General features: G+C 36.6%; 1 protein-coding gene across 4 annotated transcripts in view; it reads left to right on the forward strand.

Moving 5' to 3' along the window:
• LOC130235370 (RNA-binding motif, single-stranded-interacting protein 1) overlaps positions 1-17919 on the forward strand; it is a 185659-nt gene that overhangs the window by 63710 nt on the left and 104030 nt on the right. For all 4 annotated transcript variants that reach the window (XM_056465944.1, XM_056465945.1, XM_056465946.1 and 1 more), the window contains exon 2: positions 15330-15514. In XM_056465944.1, the coding sequence (XP_056321919.1) occupies positions 15330-15514 (185 nt within the window). The remainder of the gene's footprint in view (positions 1-15329; positions 15515-17919) is intronic.

Raw genomic sequence — 17919 nt, forward strand, 5'->3', positions numbered from 1 at the left:
AGACGGTGCTCTAGGCTAGTTTTTAACACCAGACGGTGCTCCAGGCTAGTTTTAAACAGCAGACGGTGCTCTACACTAGTTTTTAACACCAGACGGTGCTCTAGGCTAGTTGTAAACAGCAGACGGTGCTCTAGGCTAGTTTTTAACACCAGACGGTGCTCTAGGCTAGTTTTTAACACTAGACGGTGCTCTAGGCTAGTTTTAAACACTAGACGGTGCTCTACGCTAGTTTTTCACACGAGACGGTGCTCTACGCTAGTTTTAAACAGCAGACAGTGCTCTAGGCTAGTTTTTAACACCAGACGGTGCTCTAGGCTAGTTTTAAACAGCAAACGGTGCTCTACACTAGTTTTTAACACCAGACGGTGCTCTAGGCTAGTTTTTACCACCAGACGGTGCTCCAGGCTAGTTTTAAACAGCAGACGGTGCTTTACACTAGTTTTTAACACCAGACGGTGCTCTAGGCTAGTTTTAAACAGCAGACGGTGCTCTACACTAGTTTTTAACACCAGACGGTGCTCTACGCTAGTTTTTAACACCAGACGGTGCTCTAGGCTAGTTTTTAACACCAGACGGTGCTCTAGGCTAGTTTTAAACAGCAGACGGTGCTCTACACTAGTTTTTAACACCAGACGGTGCTCTAGGCTAGTTTTAAACAGCAGACGGTGCTCTACACTAGTTTTTAACACCAGACGGTGCTCTAGGCTAGTTTTAAACAGCAGACGGTGCTCTACACTAGTTTTAAACAGCAGACGGTGCTCTAGGCTAGTTTTTAACACTAGACGGTGCTCTACACTAGTTTTTAACACCAGACGGTGCTCTAGGCTAGTTTTAAACAGCAGACGGTGCTCTACACTAGTTTTTAACACCAGACGGTGCTCTAGGCTAGTTTTAAACAGCAGACGGTGCTCTACACTAGTTTTAAACAGCAGACGGTGCTCTACACTAGTTTTTAACACCAGACGGTGCTCTAGGCTAGTTTTTAACACCAGACGGTGCTCCAGGCTAGTTTTAAACAGCAGACGGTGCTCTACACTAGTTTTTAACACCAGACGGTGCTCTAGGCTAGTTGTAAACAGCAGACGGTGCTCTAGGCTAGTTTTTAACACCAGACGGTGCTCTAGGCTAGTTTTTAACACTAGACGGTGCTCTAGGCTAGTTTTAACACTAGACGGTGCTCTACGCTAGTTTTTCACACGAGACGGTGCTCTACGCTAGTTTTTAAACAGCAGACAGTGCTCTAGGCTAGTTTTTAACACCAGACGGTGCTCTAGGCTAGTTTTAAACAGCAAACGGTGCTCTACACTAGTTTTTTAACACCAGACGGTGCTCTAGGCTAGTTTTTACCACCAGACGGTGCTCCAGGCTAGTTTTAAACAGCAGACGGTGCTTTACACTAGTTTTTAACACCAGACGGTGCTCTAGGCTAGTTTTAAACAGCAGACGGTGCTCTACACTAGTTTTTAACACCAGACGGTGCTCTACGCTAGTTTTTAACACCAGACGGTGCTCTAGGCTAGTTTTTAACACCAGACGGTGCTCTAGGCTAGTTTTAAACAGCAGACGGTGCTCTACACTAGTTTTTAACACCAGACGGTGCTCTAGGCTAGTTTTAAACAGCAGACGGTGCTCTACACTAGTTTTTAACACCAGACGGTGCTCTACGCTAGTTTTTAACACCAGACGGTGCTCCAGGCTAGTTTTAAACCGCAGACTGTGCTCGACACTAGTTTTTAACACCAGATGGCGCTCTAGGCTAGTTTAACAGCAGACGGCCTTCTAAATCACAGTTCTTTGATCATGGTTTTTGGTTTGATTCAGTTTACATTGTTAAATAAATTCCCTATAGTAACACTTAAGTACCCATGTTTATGAACCATCCCATCGCTGGTAAGGATTGGCAGAGTTTGGCTGTTTATAAAGGTTGCAACCTAGACACTGAGCTCAGAATTTAGTGCTGCACAATATATGTCGTTTCAGCATTAATGTCGCAATGTGATCATTCGCAATAGTCACATCGCAGGATTATGCAATGTTGAATTTGTATTATAATTAATCATAGGGCTGGGCGATTCATTGAAAATTAATCGAAATCGTCATTCAGAACCTAAAATCGATCATTTTTCCTGGTGGATTTTTATCTTTTCCTGATTACTTTGCCTACCACGCCTGAAGTCACGTGACCCCATAACGTAACGTAATGGCCCGTTTCCACTGAGTAGTAGGTACAATACAGTTCGCTACGCTTTTATGGCCGTTTCTACTGTCAAAAGGCACCTAAAAGCGAGTCAACACTTTTTGGGTACCCTTTCGGAAGAGTACCTAGCATGATAAAAGGGTACCAATTGACAGAGCTGAAAGCTATTGGTTTATAGAGAAACGTCACCAGCACCTACACAAGCAGGAGAATGAAGACAAAGGAACTGCCATTTTTAAATACACAGACGAAACATTACACCGAAATAATATATACATATAATAACGAGCCATGGTCGACCCCATCTCAAACAAACCTTGTCGTCATCTTGATAAACAGTCACAAAGCCAAAAATAAGAGCAGAATCCACCCTGTGCACCGTAGTCTAAAGGCGCCGTCTAAAAGAGCTCGTCGCACGTCTCTATTTGAAATGACGAACTTTTTGAGCTCATATTAATAGTGTGCGCGTGATTATTGAAGCGCTTCTGACATCCAATCCTTTCAGAAGCAGAAGCCCGACAAAACAGAGGATCAAATGATTTTTTCAGCAACCTAAACCATGAACAAACTGCCATGTTTAATTATTAACATCACCGTTTGGACTATTATGAACTGGAAATTACGGAGTTACTCTCTAACAGAGGATACATGTGCTGATGAAGATTAAAGATACAGATGAGAGGTTTACACTGACTGTGGGCTATATGTTGTATGCTGTTTTTGAACCCAAATAAGGACTAAATGTATGCTGTGTGTAGTTGGTAACATATCAGAGACTGTAAGAGTCTGTATGTGTTCATATATGTTGCATTTATTTATTTATTTTACATAATCACAGACGTTACAAAAGGCTATTTCGCAGATCATTGATGTGCCGTCATAATCAAATCATGTTCATAGAAAGGTTAGTAACCATTGGTACCCTTTTGGCAGTTGAAACACGAGCCTGATAAAGGCGACCTGTACCATATTGTACCGTACCATACTGTACCACTCAGTGGAAAAGGGCCATTATTCCGCCATGTTGAGCATGGACAACTTAAACACTGAGACAACGAGCAACAAGAGCAGCTTGTACCAAAAAAAATGTACATTAACTGTACAAAATTTGTCAGCAAAAAATAAATAAATACATAAAATAATTGTTTTTTAATCGTAATCGAGTTTAAATATTCAATTAATTAATTTGATTTTAGGCCAAATCGCCTAGCCCTAATCTATCATTTGCATGTTGATGCCTGTGATTTGTATAATAATTATAACAGCATTCAGGCATGAGGAATTGTACCAGTTGTGACTTTAACAACGATTCTTTCTATTGAAATATTTAATATTTTTATCATTCAGTTACTGTGCACTGAATACCGTTAGACTCAGAAAACAATGAAAAGCTTTATTTCATTTATATAATTTTCTTGATTGTGTAAAAATAGTTTATTATAATTATAAAGTCATCTGGTGAAATTTTATTCATATATATATATATATATATATATATATATATATATATATATATATATATATATATATATATATATATATATATATATATATATATATATATATGTATATTGCAATGTTAGATTTTTCCAATATTGTGCAGCGCGCTCAAATCCATTCAAGAGAGAATCCTTTCTTGATTCCCAGTGCATCGATTTATTGGCCCAGCCCTAGAATGCGTCCTCACAATGAACTTTCTGTTAGTCCTTTGGTGGAGCAGAAGCAGAAGTTGCCTAAATACAGGATGGGAACACTGGAGGACAGTTTTCCGCTGGCTGGAGTTCATTCAGTCAACTGTGTCGCTGCTGCATACCAGAGATTCCCAACACTTCCTCCTCCTTGTTACTTCCACAAAAGAGCGAGCGGGATAATCACAGTTTAACTGCGAGGCCACTTGAGCAGGAAGACCTCCACAGATCTGAACATCTGTGTCCTTACAAACAGGACGGAAGTGATGTCTTTACCATACAAGAACGCTTTTATAGTGCAGAGAATGAAGGCAGCAAAGCGTTGACCTCAGAAAATCCCATTCAGACATTCCTGATTTGCAATGCCTTTGGGTTGAAGCTGTTCTGATTGAATCATAATTTCATACAGCTCATCGTGACTTTAACTCGTTGATAGTGGATATTGAGGTATGAAGGTTTGGCATTTGTGTTTGTCTATTGGAGAAATCAATACTAAGTTCCAGTTTTTAAGGATGTTTTAACACCTTGAGGGTTTTGAGAGTTTGTTTTCGTTTCTTCCCTTTCGCCCTGGGGAAATTGCCGGTTTTAGCATGTGTACAAAACATGCACGATTTACCACAACACTTTGATCACTGTTATTATGACCAAATATATCTTTATTGCGTCCGTGAGAACCCAAAATTATATGTGGCAATAGAAGCATCAGTTTCTTAAGTTGCCTTAAGAGTTTTGAGATTTAATTGCTGTGAAATCTGTGAAATCTCTTTAATCTGTGAAATCTCAATATATGCATTTCAGTAGATTCAAAATATCTTTATTGCATTTGTAGAAATCAACTCCCAAAAATTATAAAGCATCCTAGACTGTGAAATGTTTAAAGGCAATGGAGTAAGTGACCACTTTCAGCTCGTCACAACCTGTTGCTTTAAAAGCGACAAGTTGGCTTAAAGTAAAAGAGTGACTAAACCTGTTGTATCTTAGTTAGGATTATCTTAGTTAACTCAGTTATCTTAGTATCTTAGCTGTTCAGATCACTTAAAGGTGCTGTATGTAAGTTTTTGACTCTTCTAAAGCATAAAAATACTTTAATATGTTTGCAGATATTTCAGAAACATGCCAAGTGAACATTCTTGTTTATCTGAAACGCAATGCTGAAGTCAGATATTCTGCTTTGAAAATGTGTTTTTTTTCCGTGCTGGTACGCTGTCTTTGTTTTTGGTCATTTTAACCTGACCAATGCCAGTTTAGCCAGTTATATTTCAGCACCCCGAGTTGCCTTGGTGGAAAACAGTGTATTTATTCATTCAGATAGGCTCTGAACGCATGCGTCCGTGACCGAAATGCGACCTCCGGTGGACAGTAGCAGATTCAGTTCCACATGAGGTTATTAATTAGCAAATTATATAAATATTACAAGCGTAAACATTAGGTTAGCAGGTTACATTGTAACCACGTGTCCTAAAAACACGCTTACTGAACAAAATGGTAAGGTTTATAATCTGCTTAATACATATTAACCCTCTTTAACATTATCAAATGTAGATACTGAATCACTGATATGTGTTTAGTTCTAAAGTTCAATTTCAGACAGTATTTCATTTTGAAGATCTGAGGTGAACTATCTGCAGCTGCTTTCAGTATATGGCAATAAATGTGATGTAAAATGGCATTCAAACTCATATTTTTAGCATTTAACACTGAATAAAGCACATGAGGTTTATCTGAGGTGATCATTGTCATAGTTTTATATTCACCTGTGAGAAATAGAAGCCATTTCTAATATATCAATTCGAGGTGTTTGTTAGGACAAAAACTCTTTTTAATATGTAAAATATTCCTTTAGTCGGGTGCCGTTGCTTTTATTTAGAACACGCTTTAAATCACTCGCTCCTGTCCTCACTCTGGCAACCTATGCTTGTGTTTGTTTTAATCCAGGAGTGCAATACCTAGTTCAACCGCTGGGTGTCAAACTTACATACTGCACCTTTAACTTAATTTTTTCTAAATTATGCACATAGTTTATTTACTTAATTTTAAAGGTGTTGTATGTAAGTTTTCGACTCTTCTAAAGCATAAAAATACTATAATATGTTTGCAGATATTTCAGAAACATGCTAAGTGAACATTCTTGTTTATCTGAAACACAATGCTGCAGTCAGATATTCTGCTTTGAAAATGTGCGTTACGTGCCAGATCGGTGTCTTTGTTTTGGTCTCTTAAACCTGCCCAATGCCAGTTTAGCCAATTATATATATCCCAGACAAAACACAACTGAAATTGAAATACAGCCATTCAGAAGCGCAGAATATTCCCTCACTAACGAAATGGTAAGGTTTATAATCTAATTAATACATAATAAACCTCTTTAACATTATTAAATGTAGATGCTGAATCACTGATGTGTGTTGGTTTGCACTGAGTTTCTCATTTCTAAAGTTCAGTTTCAGACAGTTTATTTTATTTTGAAGCTCTGAGGTGAACTATCTGCTGCTGCTTTCAGTATATGACAATAAATGTGATGTAAAAAGGCATTCAAACTCACATTATTAGCATTTAACACTGAATAAAGCACGTAAGTGTGCCTAAGGTGATCATTGTCAGTTTTCTGTTGTTCAGCAAGAAATTAAAACCATTTCTAAAATATAAATTTCAGGTGTTGTTTAGGACAAAAACTCCTTTTAATATGTAAAATATTCCTGCTATTGCTTTTATCTGAAACATGATTTAAATCAGCCTTTAGGCTCGATAGTCAGGCACGCTCCTGTTGGTGTCCTCAATCTGGCAACTTAAGCTTGCGTGTTTTGAACCACGAGTGCAATACCTATTTCAACCACTAAAGTCAAATGAGCATATTTTTACTGTGCACTAGTGCTATTTTATAAATAGTCTATATAACACTATTATTGACATACCCCCTAAAAATGGCAAAATCAAAAGAATGGCATCTCTTTGCAGCCCTGTGGAAATCAAAATCCCAAATGCTATGGTATACAGCTCTTTGCAACTCTTATTGGATTATAATCTTTTAAAATGACATTTAATGTTGCAGTTTTAGTTGCATTGATGTATTAACATCAATATGCATGAAATATCAACAGATCTATTCATGTTTTCCATATGTTTATATCGAAATTAAGTTGATGTCTTGACATTATTTTGAAAAAGAATGTCTTTTGCTTTAAAACCTGATTTTTTTTTTTGTAACATTAAATTTATTTGCACTTGCATTCATGTTCAAATGTTCTCGTGCATGTAGAGAAAACTGCTTATGTTTTTGTGAATGCTTTTTTTCCTGCGGTTAAACTGTCCTATAAATGATTGTTTGTGACATTGAAATTAGTTCCTCATTAAAGCGCTCTTCGGTTTTGATGGTGAGCAGTTCATGTGACGTGTGAAAGAATATCATGTGAGCTAATGTGTGCAAGTTACGTGACCTTCACAATGTGAACACCATTATATACTAAAGTCTATAAATGAAACCTCATTAAAAAAATATAATTATAAAATAAAGTTTTAAATGATCATATCGCATTTTAGAGTTATGATTATGACAAGAGCTTGATATGTTGCTCTATAGTGAACACAAAGATTAATGTTAACTTGATCAGTATAACTACTCTAGCCTATATAATGCTGAATATAATGCAAGAGGGAATCTGATAATGACAGATGATTCATTTTAACAGTAAACATGGTCTAATAATGTTGTCTCAAACAGGACATCTTTAAAGTCTGTTCAAGTCCACCGTTCCAAGTCTAGACAAAATTTAGCATTTTGACCAACAGTAGAGCTACACATAGGCCTAATATTGTTGTTTTACCACATGTTTTAGAAATAACAATAACAGCCTACTCATATTAAGCTTTATTTTACATCTACAGAATCGTGAGAAAATCATGATCTTCATTTTACGCAAAAAAAAGAGGGATTCATATTTTAGCCAGAATTGTGCAGCTCTATTTTGTAGTCATTTTTAAACATTATTAAATAAATTCAGGAAATTGGCCATGGCAACTTTTTACCTATTTACCTACTTTTTACAACTATTTACCTTCGGCCCACTAGCCTCAATCAAATTTGGTTTTTGGCCATACGTGAAAAAAAAAACGCTTGGGCACCCCTGATTGATATTAGATATAAGATAAGTTCAGTTATTTTGTCACAAATATAACTCCATATCACAGATCTACTGTAGATGCTCAATGCATGATTCATGTGCACTGTAAAAAATAACCGTAAATTAATTTTTACTGTAAATGTTTTTATTTCTCCCCCTTTATTTATGCTTTTAAATTGCGTTATGGGTCTTTTTTTCTTCCCAAAACTTTTAATCTAATTATTAACATTTCTAATAGTTTAAAGTGATATATTGTCTGGGTTGGTGTTGTATATCACGCTGCAAAGCCTTGTAATAAACTGCCAGTACATTTTCTGTTTTTTTACAGACTTATTTCTTCTATATATAATTTTTTTAGGCATTATAGTACTTCAAACAACTAAGATGTCAATAAAAGTCACTTTGTTAAACTGTAGAGTTGAATTTTCAGCATCAAAAGTCAACAGAGCAGAGATCAACATCCCATAATGCAATTCACAAACGTAAATGAACAGAAAACACTTGTGAATCATAAAATATGGAAACAATTTATTTATTATTTTGTCACAAATATGACTCCATATCGCAGATTCACTGCAGACGGTCAATGCATGGAATATCCCATATGAAAGGGCTCTTATATCTGGTGTTTTGGGTCCGTTGCGCATTGAGCTCGTCTACAAACAGAGCTTTTACACTAGGTTTGAGCACACAGAAATGTTGAGCGCTCACCCTTCGGCCTCTGGTGCCGCATTGGGCTTCTTGAGATGCTGGGAGCGTCGACTACATCAGCTGGGCTCCGAGGTCAGAGCTTTCGGCCCCTGAGGACCCACTTTATGCTGACAGCGTCTTTCTGAAGAAGAAGAAGAGACTGCACTGCAGATATGGATCACAGCACTGCCAGACACTCATCCCAGCGCTGACAAACATGAGATTCAGGCCAACAGATCCTGTACACACAAGACTTGGCATTGATTTGGCTCCAGTTCTCAAATAATTATTGAACGATCCACCAAAAAAGTTGAAGGCTTGTATATGATGCACAGTTGATGTTGAATTATTAGCCCTGCTGTTAAATTGAAATTCTTTTATAATATTTCCCTTATGTCTGTTTTACAGAGGGAATGTTTCCAACACATTTCTAAACATTTTAATAGCCAATTTCTAATAATTGATTTATCTTTGTCATGATGACAGTACATCATATTTGACTAGATATATTTCAAGATACTATTATTCAGCTTAAAGGGACATTTAAATGCTTAATTAGGTTAATTAAGCAAGTTAGGGTAATTAGGAAAATCCCTGTATAACTGTTAGTCACTAGCGATCTAGCTGCAGGTCGCTGGAGAACTACAAACCTGCTGCCAAATGGACTACAAATCCTGTCATGCACCTCACACACAGCTGTTCCAGGTTTCCCTGATGACACATACACACAGACACACAGCTGAAGCTCATCATTGACTCAATACCTGGACTATAAAAACACCTCGCATTTCCACACACATTGCTGAGTCTTGTTTAGTTTATACCCTGTATTTCGAAGCGTTTCATTGTCTTGCCTTGTCCTGTTTTCCGATCCTTGCCTTGTTTATTGTTTTATGTTGTTTGCCACCTGAACTGATCTTATTTCCTGTGACCCCAACTACTCTTTTGGATAACCTGCATGTTCCTGCTTTGCTCCTGTGTTGACTATTACCTGCCTGGCCATTCTCTGTTGAATATCGTACTGCATGTGGATCCTCAACTCCGTTGTCCAGCGTCCTACATTTATAATAATTGTGCTTCTCTAGACAATCGAAAATAAAATATTGCTTTAAGGGGGCTAATAATATTGCTCTTAAAATGGTTTAAAAAATTAAAAACTGCTTTTATTCTAGCCAAATAATTTTGACTTCAACTGTACATAAGGGGCAGTGGTGGAAAGAGTACTGAAAAATCATACTCAAGTAAAAGCACCATTACTTGCCCAAAAATGTAGTGCAAGTAGAGTAAAAGTATTTGTTGTAAATATTACTCAAAGTATGGGTAAAAAGTAGACCTTTTAAAAGTACTCAAGAGTAGCGAGTATTACTCTGTGAAAAGCTGATCCATTTACATGTAATTTGTGTGTAAACGTAACATTCTGTAGTGCATTCAGTTATTGCCCAGCAGGCACACAACGTTAATATTAGGTTAGATTTAGGTTGTGATGGCAGGTGACGAAAATATAAGTCTAGCCAGCGTCTAAGGACAATGTTATTTAGATGTCTGTAAAATCACGACATCAAGTGACGTTGATATTTGGTTGATTTTAGGTTGTGTTAGAAAGTAACAAAATCCAACATTGAGCCAACCATCTTAAACCAATGTCATATTGATGTCAGATATTGACATTTATTCGTCAGGTATGGCAACCAAAATCTAACATCTGATAGACGTCATAGTGGTAACTTCGACACAACATCAAGCTGTAACATCATTAGACGTTGATATTTGGTTGACTTTTAGGTTGGACATTGACGTCCTCCTGACGATGATTTCTGATGTCAACCTGATTTTCATTTCCAAACAAAATGCAACATCTCCACGACATTGGGGTACAACGTAAATCTGACGTCATGAGGACGTCTTGTGCCTGCTGGGTGTGTAAGGCCATTTCAGTCATCATACATTAAACATCCGTCATCTTCTCATCAGTGACATGCATCTAAACAGCCTCTGGGTCAATGCGTGTAAAGATTTTGGACGTCTTCTTGGACACTTTTAGTGCTTCCAAACAGTTTACTGCAATTATAAATTGTCCATGACTTGAAGTAGTTCATTATGATGTGATTTACCTTTGGACAGGAATCGCAGGACTGTTTTTTCTAATCACCAAAGACATGAAAAAATAAAGTAGTGACTGCAGATTGAAGGAAAGTAGTGGAGTAAAAGTACCGATACAGCACTAAAATGTATTCAAGGGTAAATAAAAGTACACATTTATAAAACTACTTAGTAAATTACAATTCCTGATAAAAGCTACTCAATTACAGTCATTTGAGTATTTGTCATTTGTTACTTTACACCACTGGTGAAGGGGTGTGTGTTATGAAAAGAAAACCTATTTACGTTAGTTCCAGTTCAGAGAGTATTTAAAGGAATGGAGAACATGCAAAATACCATATTTTAATGCAAAACCGGAAAACTGCAAGATTCATATGTGTATTGAACAGTGGCGGTCGTACTGAATAGTTCATTATTATACAGTATTGCGAGTACTGCGGCATCCCTAGTGTTTTATACTTAAAATATTTACCGTAAAGTACAAACCACCTTATTACTTGTCAAATACCTGCACTCATGCTGAAAACACAATCTACATTGTAAATAGTGCAATAGAAATAGATGAATTGTAAAGATCTAATTGTGAAAAAAATATTTGTTTCACATGATTATTTATTACTTCGGTGGCTCAGTGGTTAGCACGGTCGCCTCACAGCGAGAAGGTCGCTGGTTTGAGTCCCGGCTGAGCTAGTTGGCATTTCTGTGTGGAGTTTGCATGTTGTCGTGGGTTTCCTCCGGGTGTTCCAGTTTCCCTCACAGTCCAAACACATGTGCTATAGGTGTGTGCGTGTGAATGTGAGAGTGTATGGGTGTTTCCCAGTACTGGGTTGCGGCTGCAAGGGCATTCGCTGCGTAAAACTCATCCTGGAATAGTTGGTGGTTCATTCCACTGTGGCGACCCCTGATAAATAAGGGACTAAGCCAAAGGAAAATGACTGAATGAATGATTATTACATTCAGATCACCCTTTTGTCTTATTTTTAAATCCTATTGTGAGAGGCTTCAACATTTCCGGCCCTTCCGGTACATTGTGACCTTGCCTTCCTGTATTGTATTTGTTATTGTATTTTTTTATTATTAGTTCTTAGATAAATTCTTCATGTTTATTAGTGTAATCAGACCTATTTATGTTTGTAGTATTGTAATACTTCTTGTTTTTATCCGTTAAAATCATTTACATTTTTACCAGAACTAAATTTTGGTGAAAAATAATAAAAACTAAATATGAAGTTTCTAGAATTGAATTTGAGTAGTTATTATTTTCATGATCTAAATTTTAAGGGGTTTATTCATGGATTAATTGTTAAATAATTATGTCGATTGAAAAGCATATGCCAGACGAAAAAGGGGATTATTTGATGTTTGTCTTTCTGTCTTTTTTCTTCTTTTACACCATGTCTTCACGAGCCCCCTTGGTTTGCCAAAGATTTGCACACACACACTGTCGGTAAAACTTTTAACTGTCTTAAAAATAGTCCTGATTCAAATGCTTTCTTCTAAAATTTCCCCACACCACTGTGAAAACACTTCCTTTATGTCCAGATTCATCACCGCTTTGACATTTGCTTTCCTGTTTTGCTTTTTTTAATTCAGTTTTCTGTCTGGTAAAAGCTGATGTTTGCAGTTTGTTCTTACAGTTTAAAGGTTGAGCTTGTCTTTAAAGGAGATGTTGTAAAAGTAAGATGACTTTAAGATGTAATTGTTTATCTATCTGCCACTCCTGATTATTAATAGCATCCTGTACATATATTCATTTATTGCAAATCTGTTCATAGCTAATACAACCTATATATAATGTTGATAGTACATCCATCTGTAAATATTACCATAGTTTTTCTATAACTGCACTTTATAACTTATACCTGTATCCTGCACTTGCTGCTATTGCACTGCTGGTTAGAGCGAAACTGCATTTGGTTGCCTTGTACTTGTACATGTGTAATGACAATAAAGTTGAATCTAATCTAATCTATAAACACTTTTATTTTCTTTTGCAGCAACAATTTGCTGTGATGCGCATATAATTTTAACACCAAAATCTAACATTTTAGCAAAAAATAAATAAATGAATAAAAAGAAATTTGTATTAATTTATTTATATATAATTATTATTTTAAAAATAACCAATTTATTTAAAAAATTAATATCAAATTATTAATTACATATTGATTACATTTATAAAAAATAAAAAAAACTTTTGGTAATCAAAGTTGGTCATTTGGCTTTTATTTAGCTGTTTCTTTCCAATATTTTCAGGTGGCAAATGATTTAAACATGGCAAAATGTCTAAATAGCCCAACCTATAGTAATACTAAAATCAATATTTTTGCAAAAATATAAATAAATATAATAATATATAAATATTTATTGAAAATAAACAAATAATTTTAAAGATTAAATAGAATTTTTCTAAAAATCATTACAAATTTATTTAAAAATGATTTGCAAATGATCAATTACATATTTATGACAGAATAAAAACGCTTTTGGTAATTAAACTTGGTCAATTTATTATTTATTTATTTATTTAGGCTGTTTCTGTCCAATATTTTCAGGTGGAGAAAGATTTAAACATGGTAAAATGTGGTAATAGCCCAACCTTTAGTCTTAAAAATAAAAATAAAATAAAACATACATTTACCAGCATGCAGATTTGAAACCACAAGAGGATGAGTAAATAATGAAGTAATTATAATTTTAGGATTAAGTATTTATCTAAAGCATTATATAAACAAACCTAAATTGTAGGCTGTTTATTTTCCTTCATAATCTGTTTAATGAACGCTGCAGTGTCAGTTTTGTTGGCTTTTTGACACTTTTGTTAATCTCATAATTCAACCTATTTTGTCTTAATTGGGTGATTCAGGCTTTATTGTTCACTGGGACAAGCCCAGTTTCACAAGGTGTGTCCCAAACTCCCAACTATTCACAAATGTGTCCCTGGTTTATCAGTTGACTTCACTGGATTGAAATAGTTTCTGTGGAGTCCCTGTCGTATCAGTAAGAAAAGCTGAGGAAGTGGTTTAATTTAATATTTACACATTTCAGCCTGTTAATGAATGCAATATAAATTTATAATAAATTGGGGAAATGTTTAATCAAATGAGGCATGTTTGTTTTTTGATAAACTATTCAAAATGTATGCTTTTTTATTGGCATTTTAAATAAAAATTAATTTTAGGAAATGTTTAGAAAATGAAGATATTTTTTTCATTCCATTCAAAATGCATTATAAAATATCTATATTTTTATTGGTTAATTAACTTTATTTACATTTTCTGATTTGGCATTAACTTTTACTGTAATATAAAACTACCTAGGATGCATTTAATTAGTGCTGTTTAATGAATAATCATGACTAAATTAAATAAAGTATTCATTAGTATTTATGTATTTAAATAGTATATGTGTGTGTGTTCTGCATATAGTTATTATGCAAATATAACACACACATACGTGCATATACTTTAAAATGTTTACATATATTAATATCTACTGTGTATGCAGTTTTGTTAAACATAAATATTTGAAATATAACAAATATATAATATTTTAATATAGCTCTTTAGTTTTTTTTTTTACCTTTAATGGATAGAATAGTGCAGAGAATTTGACAGGAAGTAGTTGGGAGCAGAGAGAGGGAAAGGGCCGGCAAAGGACCTCGAGTCGGGAATCGAACTCGGGTCGCCGTGAGCACCATGGTGCTATATGTTGGCGCACTTAACCACTAGGCTGTTGGCGCCAACTATAATATTTTAATATAAATAAACATTTTCTGTTCATGTGTGTGCATACAGTGTACGTAATAAATAGACAGTACGCATTGAAATATTTAAACCAAACTTTTATTTTGTATGTGATTAGTCACGATTAATCATTTAAAAGCACTAAGTTTAACATCAAATGAATTTCAGCTATTAGATACTTTTTTCTACACGTTTCAGAAAATAATCAGCTATTTTACACACTTTACCACAGTACATCTCGCTGAATTGTCAGTCCTCTAGTGAGTTTTCTAACGTTTCCTTTGCTTTCACATCTTAGCTGATTTCTAAAGTCTGCACGAACCAGAAGCTGCAACCGTGTTTGTTTGTTTGTTTGTTTGTTTGTTTGTTTTTTTTTGTTTGTTTTTTTTTACATATTGGGACCAGTTTGTAGAGATCCAGAATATTAAATGAGAAAACAGTGGGCGTGGCTTTTTTTTTTCTTCTGCTAGCTGATTGGATGTCGTAAAGTAAGCATTTCATTCAGAAAGATGGGGGAAAGGGTTTGGGGAGAGGTTATACAACCTAACAGACTCCTCCTGCTCACCATTTCGGTTTGTAGACATGCGGATTTGAGAATTTAGCTGAAAATAAACAGGAAGTGCATTTTTAGATTTCAATTAAAGATTACAAAGGCAAACTATTTCCTTAATGACATGCACAGATTAATAATTCACCACAAAACTAGCAATGTGAGCTAGCAAAATCATTATGGTTAGTTTTGATTGTGTACTTTAAGTGACTTCAGCATGTTTTATGCCCTTCCCCCCAGCCCCCTGTTGGCCCTGCCTCCCACCCGATGGCTCCACCCAGTCCAGGAACCAACAGCAGCACCAATCACAGCAGCAGCAGCAGCAGCAGCACAGCCGGCTGGGAGCAGCTCAGTAAAACCAACCTGTACATCCGCGGGTTACCACCATCCACCACAGACCACGACCTGGTCAAACTCTGCCAGCCGTGAGTAAAACATCTTCACCTTTACTACTAGACATACGGAGTCACCTTCAGACAATAATGTTGAATAATGAACAATGAATTTAAGCAAGGGTGGCATGGTGGCTCAGTGGTACGCACTGTCGTCTCACAGCAAGAAGGTTGCTGGTTCAAGTTCCGGCAGGGCCAGTTGGCATTTCTGTGTGGAGTTTGCATGTTCTCTCTGGATTTTTTCAGAGTGCTCTGGTTTCCCCCACAGTCCAAAGACATGCGCTATAGGTGAATTAGATGAACTAAATTGGCTGTAGTGTATGTGTGTGAATGTGATTTCATATAGAGTAACTTTGCATTTTTGTGGCCCGTTAGAAACTCTTTCACAATCCAATACTAGGCCACGACCCAGTGATTTGAGGACTCCGCCAATGCATTGATGAAATTAACAGTTGGATGTGCCAAAACTTTCTTCAGTTAAACAAAGAGAAAACTGAAGTTATTGCGTTTGGGAACAGAGATGAAGTCCTCAAAGTGAATGCGTACCTTGGCTCTGAGGGTCAAACAACAACAAAAAAGGTCAAGAATCTTGGTATGATTCTGGAGTCAGATATGAGTTCCATGGCCCGTTTTCACTGAGTGGTATGATACGTTTCAAAAAGGTATCTAAAAGCGAACCATACCGTACCACCTGGCACGACAAAAGGGTACCAATAGGTGAAGCTAGACACGCAGCTGAACGCTATTGGTTTATAGAGAAATGTCACCAGCGCATACACAAGCAGGAGAATGAAAACAAAGGAACCGCCATATTTAAATACGCAGCCGAGACAATACACCGTAATACTATATACATATAATAACGAGCCATGATCGACCCAAGCTCCATGGTCGACCCAAGCTCAAACAAATCTTGTTGTCATCTTGATAAACAGCCACAAAGACAAGAAGAACACGAGGCCGTCCAAAAGGGCAAGCAGTTTCACTTTCTCTTGGGAGCTCGCGATTGCTTGTGTGCGCGTCTATATTTGAAATAACAAACTTTTTGAGCTGATGATAATAACATGTGCGTGATTATTGAAGCGCTTCTGACATCCGATCCTTTCAGAAACGGACAAACACCAGAGTGAATCGTGAAAAAACAAAGGAGAAGCCAGAAAAATCAAAGGAGCAAATGATTCTTTCAGCAACCTAAACCATGAACAAACTGCCATGTTTAACTATTATCAGCACCTTTTGGACTATTATGAACTTGGAATGATGGAGTTACTCTCTAACAGAGGATACATGTGCTGGTAAAGATTAAAGATGCAGATTAGAGGATTGCACTGACTGTGGGCTATATCATGCGTGTTGTTTTTGAACCCAAATAAGGACTAAATGTAGGCTGTGTGTAGTTTTTCTGTAATTGGTAACATATCGGAGACTGTAAGGCAGGGGTCACCAATCTCGGTCCTGGAGGGCCCGTGTCCCTCCAGGGTTTAGCTCCAACTTGCCTCAAAACACCTGCCTGGGTGTTTCAAGTATACCTAGTAAGACCTTGATTAGTTTGTTCAGGTGTGTTAGATTAGAGTTGGAGCTAAAATCTGCAGGACACCGGCCCTTCAGGAACAAGTTTGGTGACCCCTGCTGTAAGGGTTCTGTATTTACCATTGGTACCCTTTAAGCAGTGGAAACGCAAGCCTGATAAAGGTGACCCGTACCATACTGTACTGTACCAGTCAGCGGAAATGCGCCATCAGTAGCCATGTCAAAGCAGTAACTAAATCAGCAAACTATCATCTCAAAAACATTGCAAGAATTAGATGATTTGTTTCCAGTGAGGACTTGTTCATGCTTTTATCAGCAGCAGGGTGGATTACTGTAATGGCCTCCTCTCCTCCTCGCTGACCTTCCCAAAAAGGCAGTCAGACAGTTGCAGCTCATCCAGAACGTTGCTGCCAGGATTCTGACCAGAACCAGGAAATCAGAGCACATCACACCTGTCCTCAGGTCTCTACACTGGCTCCCAGTTACATTCAGAATAGATTTTAAAGTATTATTACTGGTCTATAAATCACTAAATGGCCTAGGACCTCGATACATTACAGATATGTTTATTGAATACAAACCTAATAGATCAGTCAGATCTTTAGGATCATATAAACTGGAAATTCCAAGAGTTCAGTCAAAGCAGGGTGAATCGGCCCCAAGACTGAATACATCTGTTTAGCGGTTCCTTTACTGACTGAGCTCTGTGCTACGTCCGACAAATCGCACTATTATGACTGTCTTTTCTTTTTTTATTGTTTTATAACCTGTTTTAACACATTTTTTTATCTGTTTTTAATCATTTTAAATTATTTTTAACTCTAATTTTTATTTTCTTGTTTCTGTAAAGCACAGATTCTTGATTCTTGTTTATGTAAAGCACTTTGAATTACCATTGTGTAAGAAAT

Source organism: Danio aesculapii, chromosome 9 (genome assembly GCF_903798145.1).
Source record: "Danio aesculapii chromosome 9, fDanAes4.1, whole genome shotgun sequence".
Taxonomy (NCBI): domain Eukaryota; kingdom Metazoa; phylum Chordata; class Actinopteri; order Cypriniformes; family Danionidae; genus Danio; species Danio aesculapii.